The sequence below is a fragment of the Phyllostomus hastatus genome, unplaced genomic scaffold, assembly GCF_019186645.2.
Source record: "Phyllostomus hastatus isolate PE091 unplaced genomic scaffold, TTU_PhHast_1.1 phas_scaffold_501, whole genome shotgun sequence".
In the NCBI taxonomy this organism is placed as follows: Eukaryota; Metazoa; Chordata; class Mammalia; order Chiroptera; family Phyllostomidae; genus Phyllostomus; species Phyllostomus hastatus.
The window spans coordinates 10,783,010-10,803,255 of record NW_025334033.1 but is presented as its reverse complement, the minus strand read 5'-3'; the positions used below and the strand labels follow the sequence as shown (position 1 = coordinate 10,803,255).

Here is a 20,246-nt window from a genome sequence, read left to right as displayed (position 1 = left end):
CAGGAAAAGAGAAAGAATCTGAAGTCCCTAGCTGTCTTATCAGATTGAAACAAATTTGATCTTCAGTAGAGGGCTAAGAATAATATCTCTTGCTCACTTACCTTGTACAATGGTTAATACATAATTTAGTGAATTCTCTATTGTATTATATGACTTAAGATTTTTGTGTCTTTTCACTTTCTTTTAAATACTGATAATTTTAATGCCTCAGGAAATCTTCACGAGATTAGGCTCATTTGCATTAGCAAATTGAACTCAATTATATAGGCCTTCAAATGTCTTTAAGTGTAGTGTTAGAACTGAAGTGGTATAATTTAGACAACTTTTGAGGATATTTAACATTAAAAAATGCCCTAAAATGTGACAATTAGCAATAGAATGCTGGCTTTTCAAAGTAAATGAGTATTCTGGAGCCGAGTTTCCCGATCATGGAATTTAAATCTAACTTTGGTCAGGGGGCAGGCAATTCATTTTAAGTTTTATAACTTTAAAAAGTAATGTATAGACATAACTACCTGATTACAGCTCTTGGGAGACTTTGAGCTGGAACCATCCAACTAAGACACTTATTGACCGTTATTGAATTAGTGGGGGCTGAATTGATTAGCAAAATAGAACGGCCTTTGAGAATTAATGGGGAATATAGTTCACTTCTTTCCCCCACTTAAAAAAAAATCTTCTATAGCCCTAGCTGGTGTGGCTTAGTGAATTGAGCACTGGACTGCAAACTGAAAGATCGCTTGCTCAATTCCCAGTCAGGGCACATGCCTGGGTTGTCAGCCAGGTCCCCAGTTGGGGGTTTTTTGAGAGGCAACTGATTGATGTATCTCTCACCCATTGACGTTTTCTCTCCTCTTTCTGCCTCCCTCCCCCTCACTCTAAAAGGGAGAGTGAGAAACATTGAGAGAAACATCAATGATGAAGAGAAGCACTGATGGGTTGCTTCCCCCCAGACCTTGGGTCAAACCTGCACTATAGATATGTGCCCTGATCTGGATTTGAACCTGCAACCTCTTGGTTATGAAATGACACTCCAGCTTAACTGAGCCACATGTGCCAGGGCTCCAAAATGGTTTTAACAACATTTTTCAATGACATATAAAGCACAGATGAGGGGGCATAAAGTAGGAAAAAATGAGTAACTAAAGAGAAAAATATGAGCCTTACCTCCCATGAAATTTGATTTGAAAAAATCATCTGGAGGCTAAATCACACGGTAGATATAAGTAGATTAGGACTTTGTTTCTGCTCCTTGTCTAACATTTGAAAAAGTCAACAGGTCCAAGGCAAAAGTCAGCTGTCTTTTAATTTCTTTAATTCTATAAATGAAAATATCACTGTTTAATCAGTTATCTTACCTCAAAAATCTCATACCTTTATTTATTTTTTGGCTTTCTGCTCTTGGTTCTACAAGCAGAAAACGTCTCCTTTCCATTTCCACTGCTGCCACCTTAACTTAGCCTTTCTGAACCAGATTATATCACTTTAGAACCATTGCAATAGACTCATCCATTTATTATTAATATTTGTTAAGCATCTGCCATGGAACTGTGCCAGGGGTTAGAGATTTAGCAGTGAGGAAGACAAATGATCTCACTTTTGGAGCTTATCAGACAGTGGGAGCAGACAGTTATAGAAGAAGGAATTATAAGTGTTCCAAGTATTATGAAAACAAAATGCAGACTACCACATGAACATATTAACAGATAGACCTAACAGTCTGGGAGGGAGGTGGGTTCAGGGTGGGTCCCACTTCTTTTTTTATTAACCACAAAAACAGTATTTTTTAAATTTATTCTACCAGATTCAGAGGTTAGTGGATATATTATAAGTAGTTAAATAATTTCAAATAAATATTTTTTTAAAGATTTTATTTATTTATTTTTAGGGAGGGAAGGGAGGGGGAGAGGGGGAGAGAGAGAGGGAGAGGGAGGGAGAGAGAGAGAGAGAGAGATAGAGAGAGAGAGAGAGAGAGAGAGAGAGAGAGAGAGAGAAACATCAATGTGTGGTTGCTGGGGCTTATGGCCTGCAACCCAAGAATGTACCCTGGCTGGGAATCGAACCTGGGACACTTTGGTTCCCAGCCCGTGCTCAATCCACTGAGCTACGCCAGCCAGGGCTCAAATAAATATTTTTAAATAAAAATTTTTTAATAAAAATTAAATGTTCATGGAACTCCTGAAACAGCATTAGACAGATCCTTTTAAAATGCCAGAACACTTTGAAAACTTTTGTCCTAAGCAGTCCACATCTCTCTCCTGTATGGGTCTCTTGGGTTCTCCTAGGCCTCATTGCTTGAGTCCTGACACAGTTCCTATGTTAGCTTTCACACTCTGTTTGAACCTCAGAAGTTAAGACTAGGCATTACCAGTAAGAGGGTATGTGTGGTTACAATAAAGGTCTTCCATGTATGAAGTTAGAGTCTCTGTAGCTCGAATCTGGCATTGTATAGGGGAGTAATTAAATGTAGAAGCAATTAGGATCTAATTTGAATATCTTTGTAAGTTTAAAAATCATAAATGCATTTGTAAATCAGAAAATATATATCCCTTATATGCTGGCATATACTTTTTGGTTTAGAAAATGAGGTTAGTATAGCCACTAACCTCTTAATGTTTACTAAACAAATGAACATGAACTGTTTATTATGCATCAAGATGAGATTTGAATTTATTTTCATCTCTACTATAACATATGATTGGACCTTATTACTTAATCTATCTTTGCCTCAGTTTTGCTGTTTTTTAAAAAGGGAAAATTAAATACTTTAAATCCAGTTACAATGACTGTCATTACAGAGAAGGTTCTGTATTGATTTTTTTCTTTGTCTTAATGGGAGGATCATAGATACATGCTTTGTTTGGTTAAACTGGCCACAGTAGATTTTACCCAAGGAAGGGTCTTATTTATTTAGTATTTTCCTTACAATCTAGACATGTAAATTATACTGTATTTTCTATAAGAGAAGAATTTGTTTATGTGTTGTTAGGATGGTAGCCAGGCAAAGGAGAACTAGATTGTTTGCACTTTTTTCTGTTGTCAGTAATTGTAACCATGCTGACTTATAAAGTTTCTTTGTAATTGCTATTTCATTTTCTTGAATATATTTATTGAGTTCAGAGATACCCTATGCTGATGGAAGTATACTTTACCTCCTGTGAAAGTTTAGAAGGAATAGTGGAAGCGTTCACTAAACACTTTAGTGTTCACTAAATTTTCTCTCTCTTTTGCTATCAGCAACATAGAGTTATTCACAGATCTTCATCTCTTTTTACTAATTCTTTAGAGAAGCTCTTGCTAAAACCTATGGGTTAAAACAAAAACAAAATTCCACAGGGGTTTTTCTATTTTTACCCTTATTTCTGTTGTTTACGTTAGTATTATAATAGATATCTTGAAAAATTTAGCTGGAGTGTACTCTTTGTAAACATGTGTCTGTACCTCAGATTCTTTTATTTTAAATCATAATTTAAATAATTTTTATAATGTGAAAAATGTATTATTTTGACTTTTGAGATATATGAGATAGTCACTCTGCATCTAACTATATTTTAATCTAATTTTGGAATGTGGTTCAGGTATTCCAAAGACTACTTATTTGCATAACAGACCATGGCGACTTTGAAAAGCATCTGATCTTTTACTTTAATGATAGCAGGGTGGGGTGGTATTTGGATAGTATTTAGAATTTTCATCAAATTTGGAAAATTCAAGATATCTTTTTCTTCAGTATGGACTCTCTCTGGGTTCAGTAAGTGTTTCCAGAAATTAAAATGCGTATCTACTAGGAGTGGAGAGAAATTTTATATAACACAGCATGATTACGATAACTGACAACAAAATAAAAGGGTAAACATGTCTCCTTCTGGGACTCTATGTTCATATATATGTACACACACAAATATATGTCAGCTTTTTGATGTTGCCCCATAGCTCATTGATCCTGTTTAGTTTCTGTCTTTTTCTCTTTCATTTTGGATAGCCTTTTTCTGTATCTTTAAGTTCACTAATTCTCTTTTCCACTGGGGTTAATCTGGTGTTAATCTCATACAATGTTTCTTTAATTTCAGAAATATACTGTTCATGTTTAGAAGTTAATTTTTAAGATATCTTCCATTCCTCTCCTTATGCTCATGCTTTTCTGTTTCTTTTTAAAATATTTTATTTATTTATTTTTAGAGAGAGGGGAAGGGAGGGAGAAAGAGAGGGAGAGAAACACCAATGTGTGGTTTGCCTTTTGTGCACCCCCAAATGGGGACCTGGCCCACAACCCAGGCATGTGCCCTGACTTGGAATTGAACCAGCAACCCTTTGGTTTGCAGGTGTTGCTCAATCCACTGAGCCATACTAGCCAAGGATGCTGGTTTTTTTTTTTTTTTAACTGTATTGAATATATTTATAACAGCTATTTAAAGTCCTTGTCTGCCAATTCTATCATCTGTACTATTTCTGGGTCTTTTTTTATTGAGTGATATTTCACCTTGTTTGCAGCCCTGGTAATTTCTGTTTGGATGCTAGACATTTATGATGTTAAATTGCTGTGTGCTGAATATATTTGTTTGTTTTCCTTTAAATATTTTTGGGATTTGTTCTGGGATGCAGTTATTTTTTAAAAACCTTGATTCACTCAAGACTCAATTTTTTAAAAATACATATTTTTTTAAAGATTTTATTTATTTATTTTTAGAGAGGGAAGGGAGAGAGAAAGAGAGAGAGAGAGAAACATCAGCGTGAGGTTGCTGGGGGTCATGGCCTGCAACCTAGGCATGTACCCTGACTGGGAATCGAACCTGCGACACTTTGGTTCTCAGCCCGCGCTCAATCCACTGAGCTATGCCAGCCAGAGCAAAATACATATTTTTTAATCTTCACCAGTGGATATGTTTATTGATTTTGGAGAGGAAGGGAGAAGGAAAGGGAGAGGGATAAAGGGAGGGGGGAAGAGAGAGAGAAAAAAAAACCCCAGAAACATTGATGTGAGAGAAAAATATTGACTGGTTGCCTTCCCTCTGCACCCTGACCGGGGATTGAACCTAGGTATGACCTGGGTATGTTCCCTGACCAGGAATCAAACTGGCAACTTTGGTGCACAGGATGATGTCCAGCGAAGTGAGCCACCCAGCCAGGGAAAGGCCCTTCTTATACTCTGGTGAGCATACAAATTATTCATGGCCCTATGTGAGCATCACAAATTTTCTGTCTGTCTGTTTCTAGTGGTCCTTTCCCTGGCCTTGATCATTTCCTCATATACGTGCACTGATAAGTACTCAGCCAAAACCTTAAGGGGAACCCTCTCTAGATATCTATAGCTCATTCTTTGTGCAGCTCTCCTTTCCAGTGTTCTGCCCTGCCTTGGTCTCCCCCAAAACTTTGAAATCTGTCTCCTAAACTCGTGGAGATTCCAGGGCTCTGGGTTCCCGATTCCTATGCTGTGGCCTGGAAACTCTCTAGGGCCTAGAGTCTAGGCAGTGAGGTGGGGGCAATTACAAGGCTTAGCTCATTTATATCCCTTCCCTTAGGGATCCCTGTTCTGTACTGCCTGTTGCCTCATGCCTAAAATCCATTGTTTCATTTCATATAATTTGTCTTTCTAGTTGTTTGAGGTAGGGGGTAAATCTTATCCCTGTTACACTGTGGAGGCCAGAAGCTGAAATGGTATTGTGGGTATATTAAAATCTCAGAGGAATCATATTTCACAGTTATGGAATCATTAGAAATCTCTATATTATTCTTATGTTCAAATATAGAGTAAAAAATATTTTCTTACCCTTTAGACACGTCATAAGCTTGTCTGATGATTAATTCTAGCACTGTTCCCATTGAGATTAAAATAAATTTTCTATTTTTCAGTTAAAGAGCAGAGTCTTACATAAACTATATGTAGCATTTATAAAGCCATGCTCTTATCTATTTAGTGAATTATCAAGCTTCCCCCCAAATGTAGGAGAATTTTGAATTTTATTGCTTCAGTCTGTCTAGATTATAGTAGTCCTAACTGGACTTCCTTTCCTCTTGCATTATGTCCTATCCTTGCTCTGAAGTCCTTCAGTGGCTCCCCCTTGTCTACTGAAATAGAATAAAATCCATCCTGTTCCTAGCCTGATTTTTAGTCTTAACTCAGTTTTCCTTTCAGGTCTATGTATTCTTTGTCCACAATCAGAACTGTTTTTCCATTTAGACTAATGTATACATTCATTTACCCATACACTTGTATGTTGTGCTCATTTCCTCTTCCGTGGCTTTCCTTACCTCCTCCATCAGTTAGCTTTTGCTTTGAAACAAACCATTCCAAAGTTCAGAGGCTAGAAAATAATAATTTATCAACTATTCCATGGGTTGGCAGTTTGGGCTCAGCAGAATGGCAGTCTTGTCTGGGCTCACTCAAGTGAGGCAGCTTAGATTTCTTCACAATCTGGGTCCCAAAACCAGCAAAAGAGGGCAAATTTCCAGTGCATAAGTGCTTTTCAAGCTTCTGGGTCATGTTTGCTGATGTCTTGTTGGGTAAAGCAAGTCATAGAGCCAACCCCAATTTTCAGGATGGAGAAAGAAACGCTATCTCTTGATGGGATTGCAGCAAGGTCACATTGTAAAGGGAAGTATACCAGGTCTGTTCAGAAGGTATCCAGTCATGTGATATGAAAAATAGAGACATTTATTGAAGAAAATACAATATATAAGAAACATTGTACATAGGACAGTGATGCCTCAGTCCCCATCAAACGCATCTTGGGACCTCACACAGTTCTCTAGTTGCCATCAGCTACTCTGTCGTATTTTCCTGAATCTCATTAACAGTCTGAAATCTCTTCTTGTTCAAAGGTGATTTTATTTTGGGGAAAAGCCGGAAGTCACAGGGTGCCAAATCTGGGCTGTAGGGGGACTGAGTCACCTGGGTGATTTGATGTTTCCCCAAAAAACTCTGAATGAGATGTGATGCATATGTAGGCATGTTGTTTTAATGAAGCTGCCAATCACCAGTTGCCCATAGCTGAATCATTGGAATAGTTTCAGTTGAGGAATGTTCATACTTAATGCAAAATTCAATGCAGATTTGTTGTTCTACTTGCTCAGTCATTTTGAATGCAACAGCCATACAGTACACATGGTCACTCAAGGGCATCTATTGCCCCCACTGACTAGTACAGTGAAGTCATCATTGTTCATGCATGCACATTCCAGCCCACTCTCCTTGGCTGCCAGGTTACATCATGTCACACAAGCTGTTGTCGTTATATTAACAGTGGCTGGACTATTTCTAAACAGACCTGGTATAGAGGAATGGAAGGAATTTGCGGCTATTTTGCAATTTACCAAACCACTGTGAATCATGCCTACCTCTTCTGGGAAACTTTGTATGATCACCCTGTCCAATGCATTATACTTCTATTCTTTAATGTATTAATAACATTTATTGAATGACTATATGTTGAATTTTCAAATTGACACTCAATTATTTGCTCGAGGACTACTTAATTTCATTCAGTCATATAGGAGATGAAAGACATCTCATTCTTCCATTCATTAAAAATTTATTGGAGGTTGTTCTGTAATAAGTATTATGCTAGTACTAAGAATACGAAGATGAGTAGTGTTCTGCTCTTGAGCTAAAAAATTCATAGCCTAATAGGCAGACATTGTAAATTGTGTATGTGATTCTAAGCCTATTTCTTTACTCTCAGCTTAGATTTCTGCCTCATGCTCAAATCACAGGTTAACTGGCTTTTCACCTTTACATAGGTGGGACAGTCTCCTGCTGTCTGTCTCACTGCTAGGTGGTTGTTGCCTATTTGTATCTGCTTTCCCTACCTCTTGTTTATATGATTATGTTACTTGTTACTGTTTTTTTTGTATAAGATATATTACTCATAGAGTACCTAAAACATATCTGAAAGAATAATTGTAAAGCCAAATTGTGAAGAAATTGAACATTACCAGCATCTTAGAAACCCCTTCCTCTGATACCATCCCCCTTTTTTACCCCCAAAGAATTCATTCTTGTGATTTTTGTGAAAAATCATGTTCTTGATTTTTTTATGTAGACTTAACTACTACCTATGTTTGTATCCCTATTTAACATAGTTTAGTTTTGCTTATTTTTTAACTTCATATAAAAGGTCTTGTATGTATATTTTTGTTTTGCTTGATTTTGTTTTCAGTACCCTTTGTGAGAGTCATTCATGTAGTTCAGTGTAGCAGTAGTTTCTTCATTTTCAATTTAGTATATTTTTTTGTGGTGGGTAGGGTAATGGTCCCCCCAAAATATTCATGTTCTTCCTGAAACCTGTGAGTACAATACGTCCTTATATGACAGAAGGGACTCTACAGGTGTGATTAAGGTAAGACTCTTGAGATGGGGATGTTATCTTTGATTATCCAGTGAGTTTCTTTTGTTTTTTTTCTTTTTTCCTTTTAATCATTGTTCAAATACAGTTTTCTCCCTTTTACTCCCAATCCAGCCCATCCACCCAGCCCTCCAAACTTCCCTCCCATTACCACCCTCCCCCTAGTTTTTGTCCATGTGTCCTTTAAATTTGTTCCTGTAGAGGTGAGTTTCATGTAATTACAAGGAACCTTATAAGAAGGAGGCATATATATTTTGTCAGAGAAAAATAAGATGTGATGATGGAAGGAAGCAGAGGTCAGAGAGAGATATTTGAAGATGCTGCAATATTAGCTTGGAGATGGAGGATGGGGCCATGAGTTTAAGAATGCAGGCAGCTTCTAGAAGCTGGAAAAGGCCAGGAAAGGTATTCTCCCCTAGAGCTTCCACAACCTTGCTGACACATTGATTTTAGCCCTAGGGAAGCCAGGACTTCTGATATCCAAAACTGCAAGATTATAAATTTGTGTTGCTGTGCCACTAAATTTATGGTAATTTGTGTGTCAGCAGTAGGAAACTAATACTTTTTTTTTTTTTTACTGTATGAATACACTACAATTTATCCATTCTGCTCTTGCTGGACATTTTGGTTGGCATCTATGGACAGTATGGCTATGAACATTCTTGAATATGTTTTCTGGTACACAAGAGAAAGGAGTGTTGGTAGGATATATACCTAGGAAAAACGTTAGTAGGTCACTGGGTGAACATATTTTCAGCTTTGCTTTATAATATAGAACTGTTTTCCAAAGTATGTTCCTACCAGCAGTATATGAGAGTCTAATTTTTTATTTTTAAAGAATTTCTTGCCTTGGCTGGTGTGGCTCAGTGGATTGAGTGCTGGCCTGCGAACCAAAGCATTGTTAGTTTGATTCCCAGTCAGGGCATATGCCTGGGTTTTGGGCCAGCACTGGCGCCCAGTAGGGGCTCACAAGAGGCAACCACACATTATTGTATCTCTCCCTCTCTTTCTCCCTCCCTTCCCTTCTCTCTAAAAATAAATAAAATAAAACATTAAAATATTTATTTGATGTTCACTATGGTAATGCTTCCTTCCTTTAGGTAGGCAGGTACTCAAAATTTGCCTCAAGCCAAAACACATTTGGGATCTAATTTATACTTTTTCCAATCTAGAAATATAGTAGGTGGCATTGGTTTTTTTATTCCCTTTTTGATCAGCTAATTTTCTATTAACTTTAAAAGCAAAATTATAGTAATACAAATGCTATAACTTAATTTGATATCTCAGTTGTAATTTTTCTCTTGTTGACAGAAACACTTTTATATAAATTTGATAAATAGTAGCTATATAATAGGTTTAAATGCTAAGCCCCCCAATCAAACATGGTAATTTCCTTTCATTAACATTCAGGCAGTACAGTTACTGTTTTAGACAGTATTATGTCTGTAAATGTGACTGTTTTCCCTTCTGCTGGATAAGAAGCATGCAGAATGATGAACTACTACTTATTGAGCACAGTCAGTGTGCCAGGCACTGTGATAAACACTTTACAGATATCATGTACTAGTATTCTCACTTTTAATCTATAGCCACTGTTGTTCTCCCTTTTTTATAGATAAGGAATCTGAGGCACAGAGACAGTAGGTGATGGGCCCTTGGTTATACCGCCAGGATTTGAATCTAGGTAGTCAGGTCTCAGTCACCATTTCACAGAGAGGGCTGGCCCCTGAAGTTAGAAGACAGTAAACACACTGCAGTGTTATGTTAATTTCTCAAATAATATCTTACAAGGGTTTCTCTCCATTAAGTGTAGCTTGGTCTGGTTTATGTTTTTGGAATACTTATACAGTTTTTTATCCATTTGCTTTTTGTGCCTCTTATTATTTTCATTCTCTGTTTATTTCTCATTTTCCTTTCATCTTTTTATTATATTTTTGTATGCGTATCTATGACTTTTAAATTATATACAGTTTGATGTTTCATTCTCAGCTAATTAGTTTACTTCATCAAATATCTATTGATAAAATGTAAAGTTTATAATTTTTATTTTGGCAGAGAATGTAATGATTGTGATATAGTCTTCATCTTGATGGAGTTTGTAATCTAGGGGATTGTCAGTGCTTACTTATTAATTTGCCAGCCATTTTCTTCTCAGTCTTTTTCTACCTAGCAAATGTTTCAAATGATTTTCACCACATGTTATTTTACAAATTGAATCTCCATTTAGTATATTCTTTCCATATTTTGATTTTATTTGGGTCTGTTTTGGCAGCACCTCCAGATTTAGCATCATTGTCTGAATTCATTAGCATGCTCTTTACTCCTTTATTTTAGGTCATTGAGGATATTGCCAAGGAAGAAGATATTTAGTTGCTCTCCTGTAGTATCTGGATTATTGTACCAAGATTGATTAATTTTGTTATTAGCATTATTGAAAAAATGAATCCCAAAGAATTATTTGAAAGCATTGGTGCTGCAGCCAGTTACATCGATTTTTCAGATATACTGTAATTCATGATGTGGAATCAAAAAGAACCTATACTTTAGGTACAACTTTAAGATGCCGTTGCCCATACCAACAAAGCCTATTATTATAATAGTTATCTATTGCTGCATAACAAATTACCCAAGCAGCACTTACTGATTTCACAGTCTTTGGGCCAGAATTTTGGGTGTGACTCATCTAGGTAGTCTGTTTCAGGGTTGGTCACAGGCTGAGATCAAGGTAGACTGTAGTCATCACAAGGCTCAACTGGAGAAGGATCCATTTCCAAGCTCACTCCTTGTGGGTGGTTGGACTGAGGGCTTGGGTTCCCTGCTAGATGTTGATACAATACCTATTAAAAGTGGAATCAGCACTGCCAGCAAAGGCTGCCTTCAGTTCTTTGCCATGTGGGCCTTGCCTTGGCTGCTCACTTCATCAGTGCAAGCAAGTAGGAAGAGTCAAAGAGAATGTGAGGAAGGTAGATGCTACAGTCTTCTATAATACATCTGGGAGGTGACAGCCTATCACTTTTGCTGTATTCTGTTCATTAGAGACAAGGCACTAGATCCACCCACACTCAAGAGAAGAGGATCAATAGCACAAGATGGGGTTCATGGGGAGCCATTTCAGAAGCAGTCTAGTGTACCTTGGTAGCTTAAAGGATTCTGGGCTTTTCCCCTAGGGTTCATTTCCTAGTTGGAATAGGTGTATTCTTAGATTTACTTCAGTGTTCTGAAGGATTCTATGTAAGATACCACTTTGTTCCATGATCTTTTCACTGGTAATTTCAAATGAGATAGATCTTGGAGTCTGTGGAGGCCTGCGGGAACAGGACTTGTATAACGACAAATACTGTATGTCTGGAAGGCTGTGGTCCAAGGCCATTTTTGCTGGCTATGAGTAGGGTCTCTGGAACCAGAGGGAGCACACAGCTCTTCTTAAACTTGAAGATGTTTATGCTCAAGAAGAAACTGAATTCTTTCTATTCCAAGAGATGTGCTTATGTGTACAAAGCAAAGAAAAACACAACAACTCCTAGCGGCACAAAACTGGAGTAATCTGGGGAAAGGTCACTCGTGCTCATAGTAACAGTGGCATGGCTCATGTTAAATCCCAAAAACCTTCTTGCTAAGGCCATTGGACACAGAATCTGTGTAATGTTGTTCCCTTCAAGGACTTAAAATTAATGAAAAGTAAATAAAATGGATTTGTTTTCTTAAGGAAAAGAAAAAGAAATAGAGATAGTGATAGTTATTTGATATTGTACTTATATCTGAGGGGTACCTAGTAATTTTATTTAAAATTTAAATTTTTCTTTGTTAAAAATATACATATTTACCATTTTTAAGTGTATAATTTAGTGGCATTAAGTACATTTACATTGTTGTGCAGCCATCACCACCATCCATCTCCACAACTTGTTCATTTCCCACAATGAAACACTGCATATATTAATCCCTAAATTAAACACTGTTACCCGCTCCTTGCAGTTCCTGGCAACCACAAGACAGAAACTGCTTTCTGTCCCTAAGAATTTGACTAATCTAGGTCCCCATTATAAATGAAATCATATATTTTACAATACTTTTTGTGACTGCCTTATTTCATTTAGCATATCTTCAAAGTTCATTCATGTAGCATGTGTAAGAATTTCCTTTCTTTTTAAGATTGGATAATATTCCATTGTACGTACTACATTTTGTGTATCTATTGATCTGTCACTTGAATAGACATCTTGTATAATTGAAGAGCAATATATACTGAGACAAAAATTTAAAGATCTAGTAAAGAGTTAAATATCAAATAGATAACTTCTAAATTTCACTTTGTTACCCACACTGAGCTGTAATTGAACAATGGCTCTCTCTTCAGGAAGCCCTGTGCTGGAAATTCTGGAAAATTGTAAATTATATTTGGATGAGTTTACAGTTAATGATATTTTCCATATATTTCCTAATGCTGCCTTAATATGAAGTCATATTTGGTCTGCTTCCAAGTAAAATTAACTGTAAATTAATCTATTCTTCCAGATTACAAAAATGCCCCCAGCATTTTGCTGATGCATGTAGATGTGTCAGGATTAAACTACTGTTTAGAGAGTAAAGAGAACTAGAGCAGTAGTGGGAATCCCTTTGCTTTTAGCATAAAAATATCATTAATTTTGAAGTGAATTTATGGTAGAAATCATATTCATCTTGATAATCTTCTCTTCAGTGGTATGTTTAGGCCATTTCTATTTATTCACTTTTTATTGATTTTAATTTCTTAAATTGATCATTTTTAGAGAAAGAGAGGGGAAGAAGGTAGAGAGAGAAAGAAACATTGATTTGTTCTTCCATTTATTTATTCATTAATCGGTTGATTCTTGTATGGAACCTGTAACCTTGGTGTATGGGGATGACGTTCTAATTGACTGAGCTACCCAGCCAGGGCCTTTTTTTTTTATTGATTTGAGAGAGAGAGACAGACAGACATCGATTTGTTGTTCCACTTATTTATATTTTCATTGCTCTTTGCATGTGCCCTGTGTTCAGGGGTTGAACCCCCACAACCTTGGGATATTGGGATGATGCTCTAACCAACTGAGCTTTCCAGCCTGGGACTTACTCATTTTTTATTCAAGTTGATGCACAACATACTAGTTTCAGGTGTATAACACAATAGCTTATCATCTATATACCTTACACAGTGATCACCGTAAGTCCAGTGGCCATTTGTTACTGTACAGTTATTACAGTGTCACTGCTCATATCCCCTTTGCTGTGCATTGCATTTTCGTGACTTATTTATTTTATAACTAGAACTTTGTACTTCTGAATATCCTTAATTTTTTTGTTTTTGCTCTTCCTTCTTACACCTTTCTCTCTGGCAACCATCAGTTTGTTCTCTGTGTCCATGAGTCTGTTTTTGTTTTGTTTCTTTTTTTATATTCCACATATAAGTGAAATAGCATATTATTTGTCTTCCTTTGTCAGACTTATTTAACTTAGTATAATACTCTCTAGGCTTATTCATGTTGTTGCAAATGGCAAGATTTCATTCTTTTTATGGCTTAGTAATATTCCATTATATATTATTTTAGTAACATTCCATTATATATATTTGAGTAATATTCTGTTATATATAATACTGGAATATTTTATATATGTAAAAGAATATTACTCAGCCATAAAAAGAATACACACTTATACCTCACATCTTCTTTATCCATTTATCTATCTGTTGCTTCTGTATCTTGGTTATATTATATATAATGCTGCAGTGAACATAGGGATGCATGTATCTTTTTTAGTCAGTTTTTTTGTTTTCTTGGGATAAATGTCCAAACGTGGAATCACTGAGTCATATGGTAGTTCTGTTTTTAACCATACTGGTTTCCGTAGTGGCTGCACCAGTACAACGCCACCAATAGCACATGATGGTTCCCTTTTCTCAAAAACACTTGTTATTTCTTGTCTTTTTGACAGTAGCCATTTGGCAGATGTGAAATAATATCTCTTTGTGGTTTATTTTGCATTCTCCTGAGATTAGTGATGTTAAATATCTTTTCATGTGTCCGTTGGCCATCTGTATGTCTTTAGAGAAATGTCTATTCAGATCCTCTGCCCATCTTTCAATCAAATGTTTGTGTTTTTTTGATGCTGAGTTATATGTGCTTTTTATATATTTGGATATGAATCCTTTATGGGTTATATCATTTGCAAATACCTCATATCTTCTCCCATTCAGTAGGTTGTCTTTTCATTTTGTTGATGGTTTCCTTCATTGTGCAAAAGCTTTTTAGTTTGATGTAGTTCTATTGGTTTATTTTAGCTTTTGTAGTTCTTGCCAAGGAGTCATATCCAAAAGTGTATTGCTATGACTGCTATCATAGATTTTACTTCCTATGTTTTATTGTAGGAGTTTTATATTTCAGGTATTACATTTAAGTTTTTAATCCATTTTGAATTTATTTTTGTATATGGTATAAGAAGATGATCTAGCTTTTTTTTTTTTTTTTGCATGTATCTCTCCAGTTTCCCTGACACCATTATTGAAAAGACTATCTTTTCTCCATTGTCTACAACTATTCCTGCTTCCTTTGTCATAGAGTAAATTGGCCATATAACTGGATTGATTTCTGGGATTTCTATTTGGTTGATCTATGTTTCTGTTTTTGTGCAAGTACTATACTGTTTTGATTACTATAGCTTTGTAGTGCAGTTTGAAATCTGGTAGTATGCTACCTTCAACTGTGTTGTTCTTTCTCAAGATTGCTTTGTCTATTTGGGGTCTTTTGTGTTTTCATATAAATTTTAGGATTATTCTAGTACTGTGAAAAATATCATTGGTATTTTGATAGGGACTGCATTGAATCTGTAGATTGCTTTAGGTAGAATGGACATCTTAACAATATTAAGCTCAGTCCATGAGCACACTATATCTTTAATTGGGTTGGGGTTTTTTTGGTGTTGAGCTTTATAAGTTCTTTATAAATTTTGGATATTAACCCCTTATCAGTGTATTGGCAAATATGTTCTCCCATTCTGTGGATTGTCTTTTTATTTTGTTGATGATTTCCTTTCCTGTGCAAAAACTTTTAGTGATATAGTCCCATCTGTTTGTTTTTTCTTTTGTTTCCTCTGCCTGAGGAGATGTATCAGATAAATATTGCTGTGAGCAATGTCTGAGATTTTGTTGCCTATGTTTTCTTCTAGGATTTTTATGGTTTCAGGTCCAACAATTAAGTTCTAATTCATTTTGTTCTAATTTATTCTTGGGTGTGGTGTAAGAAGGTGGTCTAGTTTCATTTTTCTGCATTTATCTGTCCAATTTCCTATATTTTCTTATTTTTAGTTTTATAAGCCATTAATAAAAAGGATGATTACAGATATATTTGGATTTAGGTCAAACATTTTATTATTTTTTTTATATTTGTGCCCTCTGTTTTTATTCTTCTATTTCTCCTTTCCTACCTTCTTTTGGATTATTTTAACATGTTTTGGTGTTCTACTTTATCTCATCCGTTTTTGCTTTTCACTATGTCTTATTGAATAGTTGTATTTTAAGTGGTTGATGGAGGGTTTGCAAAATACCTACCTAATTTTTCACACTCTACTAGAATTATTATATTTACCATGGCAAGGGGAATGCAAAAACTTAATCACTATGATATAGGTCTCTTTAACATTCCACCTTTATGTTGTAGTGGTCTTATGAATTATATGTATATACATCGAAAATCCTTTCAGGCATTGTTATAATTTTTGCTCCTAATTAGCAAGCATATTTTGAAGAATGTAAGAGGAGATTGGTCTGTAATATTTATGTAGGTTTCTGTTGTGCTCTTTCTTCATTCCTGTCATCCTGTCATTCTAAGTTTCCCTTTGTACTCTTTTCTCAAAATAAATTTCTTTGGTAATTCTTTCCCAGAAGCTCTGCTGAGATCATGTAATCTTAAATTTTCATTATCTGAGGATGTCCTTTGGGGATTATCCCTCATTACAGAATTCTGGGCTGACAGTGCTTTTTACTTTCAGTACTTTAAAAATGTTGTTCTCTTTCTCTCTAGGTGTTGCCATAGGTTGTCATATATCTTCTTTCTTGTGATGTGTAGTATAAGTATAAGCTCTTTTATTCTCTGTGCCATTTGTTGGAGAAACTGGGACTTCCTGTTCTTTAGGGCCGAGGTCCCCAGCCCCTGGGCCAAAATATTGCTCTGAGGCCTGTTAAGAACTGGCTGTGAAGGAAGCTCTTCTCTCCTCTGCACCCCCTCCCTTATCACCCCCATCCACAGAGATGGAGAGCACTGCTTTAGGATATTGAGCATTATGGATTTAGCTCATTGTATCCTTATGTTGATATTTAACGTATGCTCCTAGTCCCCTTATTTTTATAACCTGATAATTAAATATAGACGTTTGATTTGAGTTAGGTTCTTCTCTTTTTTTGGCAGGATATTTTATAGGTGGTACTGAGAATATTTTGTTGCATCATATCAGGAAGCACTTATGTTCCATTGTCCTGCTTTTTAGTGATGTTAAAATTGATCAATGGGTTCAACTTGATCTTTTTGTATTAAAGATCCCCAACTACCTTATTTACCATATGATTTTAGCAGTGGTTGATGGTTGTTGTGTAGATTCATTATTTAACCAGGGATTGGAATTCTTACCTCTAGGTGATTTCTAATTTTATAATTTCTTATGCATTTATTAGCCATGATTGAATAAGCTGCCCTAATCTATTTGTTTTTTCCAGAAATACTGTTCATATCAGAAAGAAAGGATAAATGCTTATTTCTACCTATTTTCCGATCTTCAGAATAGTTATTCCTTAGCAACCTTCAAAATTTACCAGAGAGGAATTTTTTTTGAGTGTCATTATAAACTTATGGACATTTATATTTTTGATGTTTTCCAATCATTGTAATTACCTTTCTTGTATATGCTCAAATTGTTTCATGCTTGGCAAGTGAGAATTCTGTTAGTTGTCTCTGATTTCCTTTTGAGTTGCCTGTAGTAGTATTGTTAACATTTTTACTTTCTCATTTGACAAGATGTCCTGTATTTAAGGGCATCTTAAGCCATTTCTTTAGGGGACTAAGCCATTTCTTTAAGAAGCCCTGATTTGTTTTAGTGGGAAATGATGTTTAGAGTCTACAATCTAGAAGCGGGGGTGCTCACTGCTACTGGGCAATCATTGCTTTTGGGCTTTTTCAGGCTAATCCTCATGCCAAATCTTCTACCATAATTTCTTGATTGTCTGATACTTGTTATGGAGTTGATTCCTAGGGGCATTTCCTGGGAACAGTATTCTTTAAGTTTTGTGACTGCTTATTTCATTTAGTCTTGAAGGTTAGTTTAGCAGGATATAGCATCCTAGGCTCACATTTTATTTTCTTGGTATTTATATACATATACCATTGTCTACTAACATAAGCTGTGTGTACCAGTGCCTATTGTCAGTCTGATTTTCTTTGTGTTATAAGTAATTAGTACTTTCTGCATGATGCCCAGTGAGTTTCTTCCCCCTTTAAAATCTAGTTTTATTAAGCTGTGTCTTGGTGTTGAACTCCTGAGTTGTGTTCTGAGGTACATGCTATACCACATTTCAACATGCATATTTAGCCTTTTTTATTTCTAGAACATTTTCTTGAACTACAATGGCTAATATTTGTTCTAATTTATAGCTTTGATTTTCTATTTTGGGGCCTTGTAAATATGTATTTTGTATTTACTTTGCCCTTTTAAAATTACTTTTAATGTTTAAATTTTTTAAAAAATGTTTTTTCATTTTTCTCCTTTCTCTTTTTCTCTACTATTTGTGTGGTATCTCCTCTTATGTCTCTTCTAGTTGAGCCTTCATTTCTGATTCTTTTATGGGTTCACTCAGGTTTCCTTTTGTGTTTTCCTGTTGGCTAGCTCTCTCAGTTAAGAGCTGCTCTACTTACGATTTATGTTGCCTTTTTTCTTTTCTATTTAATTTTATTTATTTTCTTATTGTTGTTCAATTAAAGTTGTTTTAAAGCTTTTGTTTCTTACGTTAGTTTGTTCCATAATATTAGGTCACAGTTTTTATCTCCTTTAGGCCATATTTTTCTGCTGTATCTTAATTTTCTGTAGGCTGGCTTTTTATGTTGTTCTCTTTTTCTTACAAAAACATTGTATTAGGTTTGATCAACAGCCCTTTTCTATGGCTCATATTTATTTCCTATGCATTTTAAGTGTGCACTATGTAACATTTTAAAATTTCATTAGCTCTGATGATTATAAGCTCTGCCTTAAAACCTATTAAATTATAAGCTGTTGTAAATTAGGCACTGTATCTTTTTCTTTAGCAGTATGTTGTACTCAGGATAGTGGTCTGTCTGGGTCAACTTCTGCTGACACTGTGCTTTCCCTATAGGTTAGCAATCTCAGGTATTGTAAATTATATGTGTTATAATGTAATGTTTTATAATGTTTAGCTATGTTATTGAGTATCTGTAATGGAAAGGTAAGTACTTTTTAAAAATATGCACTAAACAGCTTTCAGAACTGAATTTATGGGTTCCCCCCTCCTTTCCAACAAAGCAACCTAATTAATGTACAGGATTAGTAGTGCTACTCGGTACTGGAATGTTTGTATTAATTAGGTAGCCCTGATATGCTGTTGCTGTTTCCTTCCTTTCTTCTAGGTTAAATGGAAACCACCCTTGGGAGCTGGATGCTTGTGTAGCCATTCTATCATATCAGTGAATTGCAATGAGTGGAGGAGGAGAACAGCCGGATATTCTCAGTGTTGGAATTCTGGTCAAAGAAAGATGGAAAGTGGTGAGTGTACATATCAGAGGTTGGGGAGAGTGCATTTGGGGGGTAATTTTTAGTGTCTTGATTAAAAATAACATTTCATTATGGAATAATACATACATTGCTTTCTAAAGCAGTTATTTTCAGTTCTTTTTTAACCTATGATTAAGTTTGGTTTATGTTTTAATTCTTACTCTTGCTTTATATAGTAGTAAATTTTTCTAACCTCTGATACCTAATACTGAGTAATGTAAATAATAGTACACTTAGGAAAAGAACAAATTTTTTAAAATATAGTACAATGAACTGCTTTTTCTTTTTAAACCTTTTATTAAGGAAAATTATAAGTATACATAAAAATAGTGACACTGATATAGTGCGCCTCTTATGAACTCATGCTGCAGCTTAAACAGCTATCAGTTTATGGTCAATCTTGTTTTATCTTTTTATCCCTCTCAGAATATTTTTAAGCATATCTTTTCCCTTAGCATTTTTCTATATGTACTTCAGTATGTATCTCTATTGATTTGAGAGAGAGACAGAGAGACATCGATTTGTTGTTCCGCATATAAATAATGCATATTTATGCATTAATTATTTGATTCCTATATATTCCCTGACTGGGGATCAAACCCACAACCATGGCCTATTGGGACAGTGCTCTAACCAACTGAGCTGCTGGGCCAGGGCCCAGTGTACATCTCTAAAACATAAAGATTTCTTTTTAAAATATAATCATAATATTATTATTAGTATACCTAAAAAAGTAATAATGTTTTAATAGCATTAAGTATCTTTCTCGCTTTCACATTCCCAATTGTTTTCTTTTAAGATTTTATTTAGAGAGAGGGCAAGGTAGAGAGGGAGGGAGGGAGAGCAACATCGATGTGAGAGAGAAACATCAGTTAGTTGTTTCTCATATGCACCCCAACTGGGAACCTAACCCGCAACCTTGGCTTGTGCCCCTGACTGGGAATCAAACCAGTGACCTTTGCTTTGCGGATTAATGCCCAGCCAGCTGACCACACTGGTCTAGGATGCCTTGATTGTTTTGTAAATTATTATTGTTTTAAATTGACTGCGTTAGGCTGACATTGCAAGGTAAAATTATATAGGTTTCAGGTGTACAATTCTATAATACATCATCTG

At 35.6% G+C, this 20,246-nt stretch overlaps 1 protein-coding gene across 2 annotated transcripts in view; it reads left to right on the top strand.

The window, feature by feature from the left end:
* The window catches only part of TTBK2 (tau tubulin kinase 2), a 136,197-nt gene that overhangs the window by 1,558 nt on the left and 114,393 nt on the right, over nt 1–20,246 (top strand). For both annotated transcript variants that reach the window (XM_045822252.1, XM_045822251.1), the window contains exon 2: nt 18,986–19,121. In XM_045822252.1, coding sequence (XP_045678208.1) covers nt 19,053–19,121 — 69 coding nt within the window. In that variant the 5' untranslated portion in view covers nt 18,986–19,052. The remainder of the gene's footprint in view (nt 1–18,985; nt 19,122–20,246) is intronic.